The following is a 19,887-nucleotide window of genomic DNA, read 5'->3' on the forward strand; positions in this document are numbered from 1 at the left end:
CCAGATCTGCTACTAAAAACCTATTTTTCCAAGATAGATGAGTCTCCTGCAGACAAATAATATCGGGTTGTATATACCGGATTTCTAAAGCTAACCTTTTCCTTTTATTCAAATTATTGAGGCCCGACACATTCAAAGAACAAATTTTAATATTACGGGACATTGTTACTTAACACAACTATCCGAACAAAAAATGTACCTCTGTCATTTCTCTCTGAATGTGACCAAATTGGAATTATGCTACTCCCCCCAAATTTTTTTCTGCGTTTCTTCTTGCCCTGACCTTGGTTTTTCACTCCTTTTCCCCCCAAACCCCTGCCCCCCCATCCTCCCTCTTCCTACCTATTTGCCCCTCCCCCCGACCCAAACACCCCTTCAACCCCCCTTACCGAGGCGTTGGGACTCATAGTCGTGTAGATGAAAAGCTGCCCCAGCCTCCAACCGTCTCCCACAGGAGTACAAATCACAAATTAAGTCCATAACTAAACAATGAAGAAAAAGAGATCGAAACACAACACAAAAGCCACTGGCCCTAAATAAACTGTACAGCTTATCTAAACTTATCTAGGCCTCTAAGCTATATACCCTGTAGATACTCTTTTGCTTTTGCCACATTAGTAAAGAATCGCGTACTCTCTTTAAATATAACCTTCAATTTAGACGGATTCATAACGTATGCTTGGGCACCCTTACTCTGGAACTGGGTAACTAGCTGGCGCAATTGCCAGCGATTCTCCACTGTGTACTTGCAGAAATCAGGTGCGTCAAAAAATTCAAAACATTCCCCCTTTCTCTTTCTGTCTGGTCGAGTACTCATAAATACCTCTTCCCTAGCAAGAAAGCTATTAAACGAGATAAGAAAGGGCCTAGGTCTAGATTCCGTTGCCCCTGGGTGCTTCCGGAAATCTATGTGCCCGCTCAATTTCTCTCTCCCAGTCCCATTTTATAAGCTCTGGAAATGCGTATTTGAAAAGTTCTATAATAAATTTCCGTGGATCCTGTCCCTCTTTCCCTTCTGGGATCTGCAAAAGTCTCAGATTATTGCGGCGAGCACGATTCTCGTAATCCGCCATTTTCCATTGTATGTCCTCTTTGTAAACGCTCAATATTTCAGTTGCGGCCTTTTGTTGAACAAGTTCATCCTCAATATTAGAAATCCTCGTCTCCACTTCAGTAAATCTATCCCCAAAGTCTGACTGTGATTTTGCCAGACGGCGTATTAAAGTCTGTAATTTGCGACAAGAGTTTTGTATTCTCTGACTCTCATGCTCTGTCTTGTCCATATGAGATAGAATAGTTTGATAAATCGTGGTCAAGGTTATATCTTCTTTAGTGGATAATTTACCCCCACTCTGACTAATATTTAGATGAGTCATGCCGCCTGCAGCCCCTTCCTCCAAGCTCGATTCTCTCCCTTCACATATTGTTTTTGGGCTGTCTTCCATAAAGTTGCCAGACTCATCTTGATCAAAATCACTTTCCTCAGCCATACACATTTGCCTCGAATATTGCGCCGTTAGATCGTCACACGAAGAAGCTGCTGAGACTGAGCCCTCGGAGAGGGAGTAAAAATCCGCTGATTCTCCATCAATTGACATTGGTTGTTTTAATTGTGGCAGTGGCGTTGGCTGTACCAGTGGCTGTATCTGTGAAAGCGGCTGCATTAAAGATTGTGGTTGCATATCTAACTGCATATCTAACTGTTGCTGCTGTAAGCCTAAATCATTTTGTAAGTTATCGTTCGACAAACTATGTCTTCGCGCTGATACTGACGTTGAGATAAGCGTTGTTTCACTTTGCCGAGTTACTGCTACAGTCCCATTTGTTATGTGTTTTACAGACAATGTTGAAGCACTATCCTGTGATATATTGGTGTTTGTCTGCATTTCAGCCCCCTCATTCGAGACTTCAATCAAGGAATCAGTCTCAAGCGCATTCACCGTACTATCAACACAAATTTGAACATGCGGATTTACATTCTTTCCCTTCCGCTTTTCTTTAGCAGCAGCAAATATCGCTGGTATTACTCAATGCTCGGTAATGTTTTTGATCTTACCGGCTTCATTCAACTTCTTCTCCACAGCGCCGGCAGTTTTTGCAACTTTGTCTCCATCCTCCTGCTCGCTTCCACCGCCAGGACCAGCACCAGTCGTTTCTTGTACACGCTGTTTCCCTCGGGTTCCCTTCGGAGGCATATTCTGCCCGTTACTCTTTCTGTCCAGCTCCCGCGTAACAATGTTACTCAGCCTGCGAAATCCACCACCAACAACTTGAGTGGCCGTCCACCAAGCACGTCGGTACTTGAAAGAGCGAGCCACGAACGCCAATAAAATTCCCAGCACCGACAGGCACTTCAGACTCTATGAACGCTGGACCGAGCGAATTCGTTTCCCAGGTCACAGGATACAGGTGAGTAGCTTTCTCTTGATAACTTCCTTGAACGGCGGTTACGAAGTTGCTCACTGTCGATAAATTCCCCTCCGTTTTCAAAAGTCAGATAACGCCGATATAACTTCAATTTGTCAATTTTGTTTTTTCATCCCGCTCCGACTGCCATCCAAAAAACACGGTTTCTCTCTCGGTCTTCCTGCGGGACGGTTGGAAAGGCTGGAGAGGTCAGCTTACACGTCCACTCGCGTGGGCGCCATCTTGCCTCCCCCACCCAAAAAATGCTTGAATGTTGACGAATATATTCATTGAAATAAGAAATTCACGTAATATTGAATGCTACAGACACAACAGACAGAATGTTCGAAATGTCTAGTGTGACTAGAAACCATGAGTGACATTTGGGAAATGTGAGAAATTTGTTTTTATTTTAAACTTAGGTAGAAGGGAAATGTTTGCACTACAACAACCATAATGTTCAACAAGTCCAGCCGCACCTGCAGACGTCTCAAGAAGTGATGGAGCCACAACATCAATCAACTGCGCAACAGTTACCCTTCCACCATGGCGCAAGTGTGCCTGCGTAGGTGTATGGCAGCCATTATGCACCAGCTTAGGAGAAAAAGACAGTCGGGCTTATTCATGTGCCCCTTCTGACAATTTTCACCCCACCAGGGCGTGATTTCCTTGACGTACTTGCAGCGTGATTCTTGCACCACGTTGCGCCGTATTTGCAAAGTGACGCATCTAGGCATATGCCTGACTTTGATGTATGCAGGGTGGGCGTTCCCACGCAATTTTCCTCATAGGAGTGGCACAGTGAATTCAGATCTCACTACAACAATTGTAGGATGCCACTGCGTCATTACCTTACGCCTGCCTCATGGCAGGCATAAAGGTGACACAGTTCCACAGAGATAGGCAGGCCCAATGCATTGCTTTAGTTATGTCATGCTTGTGACACAACTGCAGCAATATGTGACTTTAACGCTGACAGATACATCAGGATTCCAGACGTATATGTCATTAATTGCGACATGGAGCGCTGTACAGTGAATACTACGCATTCATGGTGTCGCAAGAAGGGCACAGTGAAAAATGGTGCAACGCTGTTTTGTCACAGCGATGCAACACTTTTCATGGATGAGGCTCAGGAATGCGCCCTATCTTATTGATGGTGTGCATTTCTGGTCTGTAGTTTTGTCGCAGAGCAGCACCGCAACATTCCTTGCAGCGCTGTCGGGCACCAAAACCTTCCGGAATGAGGCCTCAAGTGTTTGCACCATTGTTAAGACCAGCTATTTTCTGGTCTTAAAAAACTGCCTCTAACTACAGTTAGAGGCATTTTTTTTTAGTTTTACACCTTTCAAGGAATTCCTTGTAAATATCGCAAAGTGGGGTTAGCAACAGTTTTTGAATGGGAACGCCTACCTTGCATCTCATTTTCGTTAACTACCGCTAACAGAGGTGGTGATCTAAAAAATTCACATTTTCGTCAGAAAACTGCTGCTAACTGAGGGCAGCGGCAACTTGTAAGTAAGGCGTGAAAAAAAGCTGCCGTAACATCAAAAAATTGACGCTACTGCTGCGTCAACTCCTTGTACATATGCCCCGTAGATCCCAATGTCTGGATTGAAATCCCTTTGCACTTTCACTACTTGGAAAGCTATCTCACACTCAAGAAATGTCATAAGATGTATTTTTGCTCAATTTCTGATTTTACTGCTTTCTGGCTTTCCTTTAGTCTTGATTTTAGTTATATTGTTTCTGCAATGCATTAGGCTTTTTCTGCTAGTCTATAGATGGTGTATGGTGTGTACGCTAATGCTTTACAAATAAAAAATCTATCAAATTAATCATAGTTTTCAATCATTTCTCTTATTGTACCGTTTGTTATACCTCATTTAACTAGACTCACAGTGTCTTGTTCGTTTGGTCTGCATCAGACAGACACACAGATGGAAGATTTGCCCCATTATCCTTCCACACAACATTTTGAAAAGATGATATCTCTGTCACACTATTGGGAATAGTGTGATATAGCTAAATTCTCTCTCTCCGATAATCCTTAACTGGTTCTGTATTTGGCACGGTCATCTGAACACATTCTTTAATTTCCCTATTCAGTTTGTTCATTAATCTATTGGCCACTGGGCAATAGAGTAGTTAGTTGAGGATTCACAGTCATGTTTTCCAGGGAGGCGTTACCCTACTGCATGCTAAAAACCAAAGAGAACATTTTATCAAGTATCAACAAAGTACTAACCGGAGTGTGTGAGCCATTCCAATAATAAGCTGTCAGGAAATACCTCATGCCTTCCAACACAAACTACAGATTATTGTTGTTAATTATAATTTCTGACGCCCCTTCACTCATAAATACAACTCTCAAAAACTCAATCACTATGGTATTTGCAGCCACCACTATGTCAGCCACCAGCCACTTGAAGTGATAGTCCACCAATATATTATATACTTCAAGAAGGTGGAATTGCAGTAGGTCCAATAAGAGAGGCCAATTTCATCCATGGATTAAAGGGATCCTCCAAAGGCGAGAGTAGATATCTTTTAGTAACACTAACTTTTTCACTGGTAGAGCACAGCACAAACACGCACTTTCACTCTCACTACTCTCACTACTCAACCTGAGTTTCCATTCTAGTCCTCCAATATCATTGACATAGCCTATCTTTTGACAATCTTCTGCCCAGGTGTACGTCATACCCAAATTAATTTTCCTACAGTTCACTGTCATCAATGGTACTAGTTTCATTCCCTAACACACTCTTCTAGATCAAAGGTTAAACTTTCTCTGACATTCCAATATCTTTTTTCCCCTTCTTATAGTTCAGATCTTGTTTCCCATAATTAGACTGTTATTTTCTTCCTCGGCAGCATCTCATAATTTCTACACTCTTACAACAAACTCTACCCTCACAGACTGGCCCTTCTCCCACAAATGTTTCATCATCATGGAATGATGAATTATAGAATTCTTGATAGTTAATTGTATACTTTGTTACGTAAACAAGGCAACTGGTTTACCAGTAAATGAAAATTAAAATCTCTTACTTTGACCATTCACCAAGCACCCTTTCCATTGTTCTAACCATTTTACAATATGAATCATGTACACTCATATTTGATGGTCTCTTCACAGCAAATGGCATCCCAGACAAAAAAGAAACGTATTTGTTCGATCATCCAACAGCATGCTAGCACATTACTCCACACTTCTACACTGCTAAGTGAATAAAGTCACGTGTTCTCTTCCTTCTTCACTACGTATAACCACTTCACCCTACCCTTTGATGCTGATATCCATAGTCAATATGCCCATTCTGTGGCATCAAATCTGACAAGTGAAATTGTCTCAAAACCACAAATGGAGCCCAGAGGGAAAACAGGCAGGGTCGCCCTCCACTCAAAAGTTATAGAACAATAAACAAGACCCTGTCCAGGGGCGTCAACGTACGTCAGTAGGGAAGAAGAACAGTCATAAAGTACTGATAACTACTCCAGCACCACACAAATATTGTAGAGGTGCTTTCACTGCTATGCGCCTAGAATCATAAAAAAACACATTTCCTTGACAGAAACAATGAACACCCAGTCGTATGACCCAACTAGGTCTATCACAACACTCCACCTTCAAGTGAAATTGTCTGACAAACATATGCTTTCACACTATTAAAGGCCTAGTGTCTATGTTCATTATAATGCAATTATAATGGTAGGTAAACCAGTTTGTTATCATTCCTATCATTGGCGCTAGTTTACTGGCAATATCTTTAAAAAGAAATATAGAATAATACACTGCCATTCACTTGAAAGAACTCAAAACACATCACCTAATTCTTATCACTTTGTGGTGGAACATCCTTGATTAGGTCTCCTCCACATCTATCCATGCCAAAGACCTCATTATCAATATCACAGGCTAATCTGAGTTGGGATCCAGCGTAGTCACCGAATCTCTTTTGTGTGTCCATCCATATAGGATGTCCCCTTACTCACCAAAAATGCTTTCCCTGCAGCATTTCTGTCCCTAAAACGAATCTGCATCTGCGCCACGCACAAAAGCAAATTTGTGCTCATTTTCTAACTTGCTTGGTTTAGACTGCACGCTATGCAAGTGCTAACAATAACAATAAAATACATTTCACAAATATTTTCTTGTAGGAATCTTCTTTAGCGGGTTCACGGGGACTCTCAAAACTGCTAACACCCACATCTTGCTCCCGCCCAATCATGTATCAACCACTGACATCTCCAGTTCACTATTATCTTCAGTCTCCCTCTCTCATACACATCTAAAACCAATTTCTTAGCCTCCCCTTGCATTATTTTGTAATGTGCATACCTTACAATCTCTGAATAAATACCCTTGCTTTATGTCAACATTTACCACTCTTGCAGAATACAGAATTGCTCGAATAACAACTCAAACTGTTCGACAAGTGCCCACATTTTCCACAAGAATGACAGCTCGCATTAAGATCTTATTGGCTCCTCCTTGCAATAATTGCATTCCTTTGCCCATTAACATACACTTCAAGCTTGCTCACTTTTATCACTTTTGATTCATCTGTTCCTACATACGTCATTTCTTTCTCACATAACTTCTGCTAAGTCAACTTTTCTTTTAACTTAGTCTTTTTAGTCAAAAGATGTTATTGGAAAAGTAGGTTGTTTGTACATCTGACAAGTTAAAAGAGAATCCATCAGACTCACAAAAAAACCTACAATATGTCAATGAAATTAAAAATCGTCTTATTCTCCCCATGTACCCTTCCAACTAATTGTTCTGCTACCACATTAATCCATACCGTCTCCAACATTGATCTTTGAAATTGCTTTTATAATCTCCAGCAGATAGGAGTCAAATACTTTTTCCAAAGTAGTAGACGTCTTTCAACCTCTGATAAAATTAGAGAAGACTGTTACATGCTGGACACAACCCTTATGAAATGTGAAGAATTAAGAGAAGCGTTTCAAATGACAAACTGAAATAACAGACCAAAGCAATATAACAACAACTCAATATAAGGAACCAAGACAAAAACATTCTATTAAAATAGTTCTCCATCCTCAATATTAACCCGATCATTGTGAGTGGGTTCAGTGTCCCTTGACTAAAAAAGTATACCGTCCTTTCCTCTTGCCAGTAGCCCAAACAGTTTCTCCTTTTGTTTTGACTGTCCTCCTATTAACTGAAACTGGGCAGCATGGCACTGAAGAGCGTGATCAGAGATTGAGTATATCATTCATCCTTCTGTTAACAAATGAGCTTGTGAACAGAGATACAGCAAGGTGTCACATTGAATGGGCAGGCGCAGAAGCAGCAAGGCTTCACAGCAATCAAGTGAACAGCGATGGTACAATGCCCCAAAGCAAGGCTTCTGATGTTTACCCTCTTTCCAGTATGCCAAGTGGTCAAGAGGTGGGTACAGTAATCTTGAAAGATGAAGAAGCCAGGCTTCATCCCAAATTGACCCTGCCACAGCTAAACTGGTCGCCAGAAGGATAAGGCTGATGATGATCTCCAAAAGCTCAAACTTCAGACGAGGTGGCGAAATAGCAAACAGTAACCAGGATATGCAATGCAGAAACAAGAAAACAACAAAGGCTCCAGGTAAAACTGCAATGTAAGGATGGCTCAGGAGGAGAATATGCCAGTGGCTTTCTCTCATGACCTGGATGTACTCTGCAGCCATCTAGGATTAGGTTAATCATGCTATTAATATCTGTGGAGGACATCTTGGAATAAAACAAGAACAGTCATTTGTTGAAGTGGCAATTTTCTATACGTGGTAGCTGGCAGGCCATCCACAGAGTGGTTAGAAACTCCAAAGCATTCAATTAGGAACCCCTAGAACTGACATAATGTTGTTGGTAATGTGTGCCCGCAAATGAGATGTGCTCTGTGGGACTTGGCCCTTTCCCCAGAAATTTTTCGTTTTTTACCCCTTTTAATTTAGAATGCCCCTATTGTAACAACAATGTATAGGCCTTGTGTAGTGAGGAAAGCCCTGTGTACTGTGAAACTGATGTTAAGATGCAGGTGTCTTATACCCCTAACATGGCTGCCACTGACCACTGCTGCTGCAGCGGGGTTAGTGGGCGCATTCTAGTGGCTAGGGCCTGGCTGGAACCCTCCAAACAATGTATCAACTTAGCCTGCCAGCCTGCCCACAGGTAGAATGGTGGAACCTCCTAGAACCCCCTGGAACTTTCTGGAACAGGTGAGGTGACACCAACTGCCACTGCCAACTGTCAACTGGCACTGTATAAGGAAAGGAAGGAAAACTTTCCTGTCAGAGTGACTGAGGGGAAGACCTGGGGAAGAACCTATGCAGGAGGATAGGCAGTGAGGGTCAGGGCAGGGTCTTATGATGCTGGAACTGACAGGGCCTGGAGTGCTGCTTTACAAGTATTGAGGCATCCTGTACCCCCCCCACTGACCTAACCCCGCGGCAGGGAACCCCCAGGGACCACTTGAGGGGATTGGCTGAGGAGATCTAACACCAGCCACCAACTTAACCCCCTTCAAGGAAACAAGAAACCAAAGGGCGCAAGAAACATCACGCCAACAAGAAACTAAGCTTCTATTTACAAGGGCGCAAGAAACATCACGCCAAGAAGAAACTAAGCCTCTATTTACAAGGGCGCAAGAAACCTAAAGCGCTAAGAAGAAATTAAATCATCACAGGACTTTTGAAGAAGCAAACAGGTATTGGCGCGGTACTGACCCTGCGTTTCCTGACGTCACCTGGGGTCTCCCTTGCTAACCTGCTACTGGGGTGTCACCTGTCCTGTATATCTAGCGCTGCCCTTGCTGACCCTGTGAAGAGCGCTGAAGTAATGGAGGGGGTGGCTGCCTTCTGAAGCGCTATATTTGCCTGAACTGCAGCACCCTGAACTGAATGTTATTAGACCTGCTGGTCTTGCCCCCACCTCGTGCGGGCCAAAGCGCTATAGCCCTGCACCCTGCTGTCTGTGAAGCGCTAAAATCCTGGGCGTGATTCCTGCCTGAAGCGCTATATTCTGTGGTGCTCTTCAGCAGCGCTACCTGGAATGAACTGTCTGCCGAGCGCTACCTCTGCTGTGAATTGCCTGCTATATCGTAGCGCTGTGAATCCTGAAAAGCGCTATCCCCCTGAAGCGCTATGTCACCAAGAACTTCTGTGGCTCTAGAAGTTGCTGCCTTCTGAAGCGCTGACTCCCTGCTCCCCCAACGCTCCTTTGCTGTCCCTGTGAAGAGTGCTGAGGTACTGAATGGGGTTGCTACCTTGTGAAGTGCTGTACCTGCAGGGTGCTATTATCTAAACCTGATTGCCTGCTGAAGCGCTGTCCCCAGCATTGCCTGTGGCCAAGCGCTGTCATGTGAGGAACTGAGGTAGTGCCCAGGGAAGAGCTGTAATTTCACTCCAAGCGCTTTCTTGAATGTCCCATAGAAGCGCTGTAATTGTGCCTCCAAGCGCTCTCTTGTAGGCCCCAGAGAAACGCTATATTTTTTACCTTAAGTGCTCACCTGTTGGCCCCTATGTGCCTCTAGTGACGTGGAGGCCATTAAGTTACTGTTTATGCCTGAGGACAGGCTTGCCATTCATTAACTGTTTGGGCCCTGGTTCCGGCGTAGGCCTAAAGACATACTGAGTTCACCTGCGATGGCTTAGCCCTGCATAGGGGAGTCCAAGGCATAGTAAAATGCTCATTGAGAATGCTTTACTGAATTGCTTATTGAAATGTTCACCTTAATTAACAGAAATGTTTTACTAGTCTAAAGCAAGGCCTGTGCTTGCTTAATGAGATGTTGCTCTCTAGCAATGAGTAATGTTCTATTTGTAAGTTACTTAATGAAATGCCTATGCCTGATTCCTTCCCTGTAATGTTTACTCCTGATTAGGGGGATGTTACCTATGATTGGGGAAGAGTTTTGAAGTGGTTATTCCTGCTTGGAACCAGGATTATTCTGAACTATAGAAGTTTTATTACACCCCTGCCCCAGTGTTATAACCTTCACTTATTTACAGGATTACTCTTGGGTGCTGAGAGGTTTATGCCTGCTTAATGTAGGAATTAGAATGTTGATCCTGGCCTGGGGGTGGAAACGCCAACAGCTGCATAATGAACTGTGTCTGCTGACTAATGAAACATTTATTCATGTTGGTTGAAAGGTGGAGCACATGCCCACAGTTATGGAGTGAGGTGCTCCTTGCTTTAAAGAAATGTTTACATTTACTAAAAGGCTTTACATGCATAAACCAAGTCTTCTAAGCTCAGGCTTGCCTGTTAAAAATGGTTATCTCTGCCTTGAAGAGTTGTTAACTGTTGATTGCTGAGTAGGGGAACGTTAATGCTATAAGGATATAGTTACACTGCCTAATGAGATGTTTTATCCGCAGTGGCGTGTTTTTATTCCTGCCATAGGAGTTTCATTCCTGCCTAAGGAAATGGTTAATGAAATGTTTTACCCTCAGTGAAGTGTTTTACTTCTGCTAAACTGATTATCTCTATTGCAGGAAATGTTTTACCTGTAAGCTCCTGATTAATAGGGAGAAGGCCCTGCCTGTTCAGGCATCAGGTAATTGGATGGTGTGTGATGCCTAAAGGAATACTTTATGCCTAATGAAAGGTGTTGACCTCATTTGAGGCAATGTTTACTCCTGCTCAGGGAAGGGTCTCATACCCCTGCTATAACAGAGATCTACTTACACCTGCTCAATGTAGGGATTTCTACTTCCCTGATGGAATGTTGGTGTAGCCCTGATACAGTTAAACCTGCACAAGGGGATGGTTACCTAGATTGCAATGTTTTCTCCTAGTTAGTGCTGGCTAATGCAATGGTTAGCTGGGCCCAATGAGAAGTTCTCCCAAAGGGATGCCCAACCTTGTTATATGGAAAAATTATTCTTAATGAAATGTTTAATTCTTATTACAGGAGGAGAGTTACGTCCACATACTTTTGTGGCAAATGAAATGTTTCATATTTAAGGAAATGTTTGAACTACACTTAACGAATTGTTTATTCCTACAGCGGGGAGATGTTTCTGTTATGGAACTGTCCCTTTGTTTACCTGAGGAAATGGATATTGATGCTTAATGCAGTGTTGTTCTTATGACTTTGAGATGTATTCCTTTCAGGTACTGACCAAGAAGCAAGGCGTAGGTCGGGCCTGTGTCCCACTAAAAATGTATTTAACTATTTATTGATCCAATATTTAATATTTATTGCAGAACGGATATTTATTCATCCAATATTGATTGCAAGTCTTGAGACACATGTATTTTAAATGAATTTATGATTTCCCTGATCCTGCTCTATCTATCTGATTATTTATCTTAATACACATTACTTGTTTTTATACAAGCTCTGGAGTGGAGTCATTTATTGCGTGCCCAGGTTTCTGTCTCAGTGTGAGTGTGTGCTGCATGATCGCTTAACACATGTGCTTTCGGATGCCTACCCGCTCGTGCCATGCTACCCTAGGGGACTGGTGACCCCAGTTCCAACATGCTCCATTTGCTATCAATGATCCCTCCAATTTTAAGGATGCAAAGCCGGATTTGCAAGCCAATTTACTGTCTGCTGATATACAATTTGCCACTGACATTACATGATGTCACTCAAAACAATCCCTTCTTTAATAAAAAAAAAATGAAAAGAAACAGGTTATGCACTTTTCTTTACTAGGTGAGAAATCCACTTACACTTACAACTCTGAATAGGTTAACAAATTTCCAAAATATGCATGGGTTTTTAGAAGAAAAAAAAAGTATCACTAAAAGAACATATTATATTTCTATAAACAGTAGGGCCAAAGTTTACAACACAGTTTGATGCAGGGGAAACACAATCCTTAAGTGAGATTTACCAAGCCATGGAAAGCCACCTTGTGTGGCCCCGGGTGGCTTGGTAAAGCTGGAGTAACGCAAGGTAGTTCAAGTCACTTCCTTATATTGCTTTGCGCCAGGAAGGGGTAACTTGGGAATGAGCTGGTGTTCCCACATATCCACCCATGCAATTTGGCTTATTCTCAGATTTACCAAGATAAGTAAACCTGGGAATGCATCAAAATCTTACACCTTCCAAATAGAGGCACAAGGAGGAGTAATATCATTATTTGGATAACAGACAAGACATTGGAAACAGAAATATGGTGTGTACAGTTGATTGTATAAAAAATATCAATGAACAAAATATCGAGAAGGTAAGTGCAAATTGCTAAGCATAGATTTACTATTCTTAACTTCACATCTAAGTGCCTTGAAACTATGTATATCATAAAGGTGCATGTATGTGGAGTTATATATAGTAAATCTTTGCTTACCTACAGAAACTCACATTCACAAAAGTTATGGCTGAAAAATGTATGACACAATATTTTGTGCACACCATATATTTTCTCCGATATATTGTCTTACCACCTTTCTTTCTCCTCCTTTTTTCCTCTTTCTAAATGTGCTGCAATTTGGGTTTATTTTTGTACAGGAAGGTGTTCCTTCCTGCAAGAAACACAATCCTGCCTGCAATGCAGGCACCCTCGCACCATGGTGCAAGGGTGCCTGCTTTTGCACTAGGCAACACACAGTGCATCAGCAGAGATAGAACGCAGGAATGTGCCATTTATTAGTAAATGTGGCGCATTCCTGCTTTCTCCATTTGACGCAGCGCAGCAGTTATCTTGCTGCGTTATGCCAAATATTGACAAATCTGGCCCTTGGTAATCAATTCACAAAAGCATTTATGAGTACAGGAATTAGTACTACAGCAGTACCCTGTTACACACTCTTGTATACCTTTGTAAATCGGAAACGAAATGTCCAACTCCCTCTTAGTAAAACTCCAAACAGGGCACAGTCTTTTCTTTTTGTACAAACTGCATATGAATATGCCTTGTATATTCCCATTTTATTCCCATTTTACATATTTTGTTGGCAATTCACAGAGACGTGTAACAGTAAATATAATGGCGCTGCAAGAGCACCACATGACGCACTACAAGATGTCTTTGTGAATACTGGATTGTGTTCCTCAAGCACATGGTGAAATGGAACTTAAAGGCGCAGTGCCTGTGATGTCCTGTATTCTCATGAACCTTTTTTCCCATGAACCCATTGCCCTAGTCCTGGATTAACTCACATCATCGTCACAAATAATACAACCCTACCTGAATAGGGTCTTGTGTCAGTCTCATTGGCCCAAGCCGCACCTCTGTCGTGGAGACCTGCTGAATACAAGAAAAGAGCATTAGACCCTACCACTCTTAGTTTCTCATGAAAACACGAACGTTCTGAAAACACATTAAGTGATCAAGTACAAAGCGGTATTTTTCTTTCGCTAATTGGTTACTTGTGTTTAACCAATTTGCAAAACTCCATTATTGTGTGGCAGCCTTCTTTATTGCTTTACTTTTCCTTAACTAAATGTTGTTCAAAGGTGCAGGCTTCTCCAAGGGAGAACATAGGTACTACTACTACGACTGAGCACACTTATCCCAGGGTTTTATCTTGTTTGTTTTTTGGAAGCATGAGGATGCTTATATCACATGTTAAGCACAATGGTACAAAAACAGCCATGTGTACCAACGTCCATCTATTTGGCTGCACTATATGTCAAGACATACAGTAAAAAAGCTAACGGATAACTGAAACTTCTGAAATAACAATTTCCAATAACCAATTTGAGAGACCTTCTGCAACGGGGTGAGGTTAGATGCAGCTGAAGGCACCATGTTACTTATCAACTGCTAAATAGTGGCTTGGGATCCTCAATAGACAAGCAATAACAGTACAAACAAATACAACATCTATTACAGACATACTTCTGGCTCAGGTTGAAAAAACACGGAGAAAAATAACTTATTCAACAGTTAAAAGTGAAGAGAACATCCGAGATGGCAATTGTTGTTGAAGGATAACTGGGGAAATGACAATTTGGGGGACAGTGGGGAGGAAGACAACAAATACACATAGCTACTAAAACAAAGATCTACCACATTACTGAGTTTTTATTATTGTTCTGTAGAATACTGTATTGGAACATTATATATATATATATATATATATATATATATATATATATATATATATATATATACATATATATATAAATATATATATATATATATATATATATATACAACAAAACAGCGACCCGCTTTTGAAGAGCCCAAATCAGGTAGGTATTTCAAATTTTGTTTTATTATGCAGGTTAACAGCGCAGTTTGAGATAGAAGCAAAGTCCAGCAAATGAATGGCCTGACGCGTTTAATGCTCCCCTGAGCATTTCTTCAGAGGCTTCGTGAACTCTGTGTGGAGCATTTAGGAGTTCTGATCTTTATCACCTGCTCCAGTGGGCGTTGGCGCCCCCAGGGCCTGATGGTGTTCGTAGTTCGATTAGTGCTGCTACAGTGAGCTGCTCCCAGAGTAAAAATTTCACAACATTAAAACCCCAGTGGGTCGGAAATTGTTAATCTCTTCCCTGCATTGTGAATAACAAACCAGCAAAATGACCTCTCTGCCAATTCTTGCTGTGTAAGACAAATGTCTGCAGCTTGGTCCACTTACACGTGGCAGGGCTCTTCCCGACCGGGACCGGCCGGTAAAAACACAATCAAGTCCTGCATGGACTCCACAAGTGGGCCCGTCCTCGATTCCAAGTACGACTGCTGCTTCACTTTAGTGACCCCCAGGGTACCGGGGTGGTGCATACTCCGCGGCTGGACGGCCGCGTATAAATCAATGCTCGAAGGTGTCCACCTTTGAGTAGCACGCGAACAGCAGCTTGGTTTATGTATAGGTGAGGACGGGGATCCACTCGTAGACGCCGCTCCGTACGGGATCTGCCCGACGCGTTTCGAAGCTCCATATGCTTCTCTTCAGGGGCTTTAACGGAAGCGGTGTGCGCAACCGCCGACCCACTTCCCCATTTTATATATAACACACCCACCGATGGGAGGCTCAAATGAGACTGTGCATTCTGGGAAGTGTGGCCGTCCAGCCGCGGACTATGCACCACCACGGTACCTGTTATCAAAGAATCAATATATAACACATGACTAAAAAACACTGAGGTGGGTAAAATCCTGTTAATACCAAGGAATAACTAGGATGTACTTTTTTCAATTCTCAGAGTATGCATGTGAAATGTAGCAACCAGCTAATCAAAACCACCATGTTCAAATAATTTTTCAATGAACACTGTAGGATATATATATATGTGTATGCACAGAGCAATTCATTGCAACAAATAAAATAAATATTTTATTCATTTGAGAGGTCATCAGTGATGTCATCAGTGATGTCACTGACCATGTCATGAATGATGTAATATGTAACATCATCACCAGTGGATTGCGGGCGCGCGAGTTACAGTTAGTACAACTAACTATAACGGAGGAATTTCGATGGTTTTGTATGAGTGAAATGTCCAGCTAAGTATAACACCCCTGAACCCTATGGTTTTTTCAATGAATTTCTAAGGTTTTTTTAAATGATAATTCCTAACTATAACCTGCCTGAAACCTATGTTTTTTTCTGTGAATTTCAAAGGTTTTGTAAATGACAATTCCTAATTATAATGTTGAACACTTCCCCATATTTTCAACAAGAAAGCAAATCGGCAATGCTACCCAAAAAAACAGGCAATAGTTCCACTTACCACTAACAAATTAACATTAACATTTAACTATTGTAAGGACATCGACTATGTACTACATGAATTACATCCAACTCACACCCATATTTAAAGACCAATATGTGATAGAGGTTCTAGTTATACACTTCTGACACCAAACAAAATCACAATACCCAGCGCCACCACCACTACAGCCACCCCTCCTAACCCCTACCCCTCTACTACTTTACAGGCAGCGCAAAACAGGACAACAAACCTTCCCAAAATAATATATCCCATCAACAGCACACTAGCTCAATGTTCAGAGATGTGGCAATCAACTATGTATAAGGGAAAGAACTCGCACATCAACAATAATGTACACAATGCCAAGACTACCGGTGAAATGCTATACACAATTCACTATACAAATCAAAAACTTTTCCATGTGTAGATATACCATTGATACAGACCCTCCAGCTTTTCGCGATTTCGCGATTTACGATAAAATCGCGAAATCGGCTGACTACCGCGATGGCCGCGATATTTGCATAATTGCCGCGATATTTACAAAAAAAGCGTTGGCAAAACAAACAAAGTTCTTTCATTGGCTGTGGGCGCACACGTCACTACGTGCCCCCATCCAGCCGTCCAATACCTGCTTCCTCCTGGTATGGGGGAATCAAGTGCATCGGGTCATGATGACCGCCTATTGAAGCATGTTTCCTGCTGATTGGATATAGACCTTTATCAGGAAAGTAGGAGATTGCACGGCCCGACCTGTTTGTTCTGAATTTAGTCTGGAAAATTCGATGGCGAGACACCCTTTTGATAGAAGATCTTTGTGCCTGGAATTATTATGATTCCGTACCACGTTGGAAAAACAAGTGATCTCACAACGAGTTGCGTTATTCTAATTACGTCAAATCACATACCTACATTATGTGACCAAAACACGGGATTAGATATAGCAGATGAGGGTAAAGGAATTTCTGTTAACAGCCACCGGAGGGCAGCAAACCTAAGTAATTATAATTTAACGGCCCCAAACGCAGGCCCGGTGCAAGGTTAGTCAAGTTAGGGAAGGAAATCGTTTTCTCACGAATAGGCACTTTCCGGAAGAGCAATGTGCATGAAAACATTCATGAGGAATGTGAACCTGGTTATTATCTCCTGTCCAACTCAAAATGGATGAAAACTACGAGAAATTAAGTGCGAGTATGAAAGGTTCTAATTCTAATGTTTGCAGTATTGCTATTAATCTGGATTTATTCAGGGAAAAGTATCAATTGCCGTACAAAGGTGAGTTATTAAAGCTCTTAGCTGGCATTAAGCTGGCATTAAGCATGGTGCAAAGAACCGCAATGTGGCATAAATCAGCAGCAGTAATAGACTTTCAAGCACAAAAGTTATCTTGCACTGGAAAAGTGGCCTTTTCTCAGCACCAATTCCACTCTGCTCTGTTATATGTCAAGGAGTGTTCTTGGGGAGGATCACTGCAAACAGCCATAGATTGTGATACTAAAGCCAATCTATTAAGGCATCTGGATTATTCTTTGCATCAAAAACTAACACATGCAAGCAGGCACAAACAATAGGAAATGCAATGATTTTCCCAGAAACTGATGCAGTGCATATGTGCTGCCATGGACAGCACATATCCAGTTTGCCTGACCCTTCTGCTGTGGTCAATAAATAGGATTTCGTATTTGGATAGAATGCCTCAAGTACATATTATATACTCGACAGTACATAATGACCTCTGTGGCATGGAGTGGGGCATTGAGTGACACAAAATAGCCTGTTTATTCACTGGTCGGGGGATAATCCCCGCAGCTGTCCAATAATAGTAGATATGACTCTATGCTATTTTTCTCCATGCATTTCTGCTACAAAATGCTAGTTGCCTTCATGCCATGGGTGAAGAGCTAGTATTCTCATTCATTGCCGGTCTCTCTGCAGTCTGTGACTTTACTTCCCCGTTGGGCACAATATTCATCGGGGAGTACACATGGCCAGGCATTGGGCCATGTAATCTGCTGGACGGGTGCACAATTCTAATGTTAGGACTGCCTAGCACATACCGTCAGTCTGCTAAAACAGTTTCCATTGTTTTAATGCTGAAAATGAATGATTAGGAGTAAAATATAGTGCCGCAAAAATGCCGCTAAATTTCCAAAAATGTGCCGCTAAATTTCCATATTTGTGCCGCTAAATTTGCTAATCCATGCCGCTATATCCTGTGGGGTCTGATTGATACGTGTAGTGTACTGCATAGTGGACGCAACCATATTATCTCAGACACTGGGGAATATTTTGGTCATGTAGCTGTGTATCCCCCCCCCTTTGAAGCAGAAGCGGTGTGGGCTGGTCCAACATACACAACGTCAGCGTAAGACTATAAATAATTAGGCTATGCCTTGGGCGTGGTTCGCTTCTGCAAAGAGAAGAGACTCCACCACAGCGAAGGTCCTCACCCTGCCACGTGGCTGCCGCCATGACCACGTGCCTCCTCGATACAGGCCCATTGGGAACTCAGCGCCACACCACTGCAGGCTTATGTTTGTATAGACTATTGCCTTCTATCACAGTGCGGACAGCAGGGTTCACAACTTTAATTCAGCTTTGGATCTACACTATGGACAGCACTGAAGTTAGCCTTGATTTATGTAAGGCAGAGACAATTGTACTCTATGTCCTCAGACTTTGTTAAAATAAGTGACAAAAATTCTTCATCGATATCTGTGGTCACTACTGCCTTCGATCTACAGTGCGGTCAGTAGAGTTTACAACTTAAAACCAGTAGCGGATAAGCACTACAGACAACATTGAATTCAGTCTCGATTTATTTAAGGCAGGGATAATTATACAATGTCCTCAGATTTTATTAAAGTATGTGACAAAAAAGCATTCTTTGATGTCTGCGTCAACTACTGCCTTCGATCAACACTGCGGACAGCAGGGTTCACAACTTAAATTCAGCTTTGCATCTACACTACGGACAGCATTGAAGCTAGCCTGGATTTATGTAAGGCAGAGACAATTTCGTTAAAAGATGCAACAAAAAACATTCCCCAATGTCTATACTGAGTACTGCCATCAAATGTACACTATGATCAACAGAGTTCACTACTTGATACCAGAAGCGCATCAGCATTACAGACATCATTAAATTAATTCTAAATTTATTTAAGGCAGAGACAATTGTACTGTGTCCTCAGATTTTATTAACTGTGACAAAAAAGCATTCATCGATGTTTGTGTTGAGTACTGGCTTCGATGTACACTGCGGAAAGCAGGGTTCACAACTTGAATTCAACTTTGCATCTACACTACGGACAGTAGGGAATTCACCCTCGATTTATTTAATGCAGAGACAATTGTACTGTATGTGTTAAAATAAGAGACAAAAATCATTTGTCCATATCTGTGCTCAGTACTGCCTTTGATCTACAGTGCGGAGAGCAGGGTTCACAACTTCAATTCAGCTTTGAATCTATACTACGGTCAGCATGAAATTTAGCCTTGATTTATTTAAGATAGAGATAATTGTACTTTATGTCCTCAGATTTTGTTAAAGGATATGACAAAAAGAATTTCTTGATGTTTGTTCTGACTACTGCCTTCGATCTACATTGTGAGGGCTCAAGATTCAGGTGGAATGGCGATTGCACATGACGCATTCCAGTAGGCAAGAGACATTGTACCAGTGCGAACTGCCCGAACCACGAATCATCACAGGGTGCGCACACGCTGAGTTCTTCAGTTACCACTAACTCACTGCACCACAAGTCATCTCCCCGTGGCCTTATTAAGACAGAATTTCCTAGGCAAAAAACATTGCTCCCAGTGCGCCTGGCCCACACCACGCATCATCG

General features: G+C 42.1%; 1 protein-coding gene across 2 annotated transcripts in view; it reads right to left on the reverse strand.

Annotated features, from left to right (window-relative positions):
- Positions 1 to 19,887, reverse strand: part of PDE8B (phosphodiesterase 8B) — a 1,092,370-nt gene that overhangs the window by 686,312 nt on the left and 386,171 nt on the right. For both annotated transcript variants that reach the window (XM_078677318.1, XM_078677317.1), the window contains one exon: positions 13,563 to 13,622. In XM_078677318.1, coding sequence (XP_078533444.1) covers positions 13,563 to 13,622 — 60 coding nt within the window. The remainder of the gene's footprint in view (positions 1 to 13,562; positions 13,623 to 19,887) is intronic.

This window comes from Lissotriton helveticus, chromosome 2_1, assembly GCF_964261635.1.
Source record: "Lissotriton helveticus chromosome 2_1, aLisHel1.1, whole genome shotgun sequence".
NCBI classification, from domain to species: domain Eukaryota; kingdom Metazoa; phylum Chordata; class Amphibia; order Caudata; family Salamandridae; genus Lissotriton; species Lissotriton helveticus.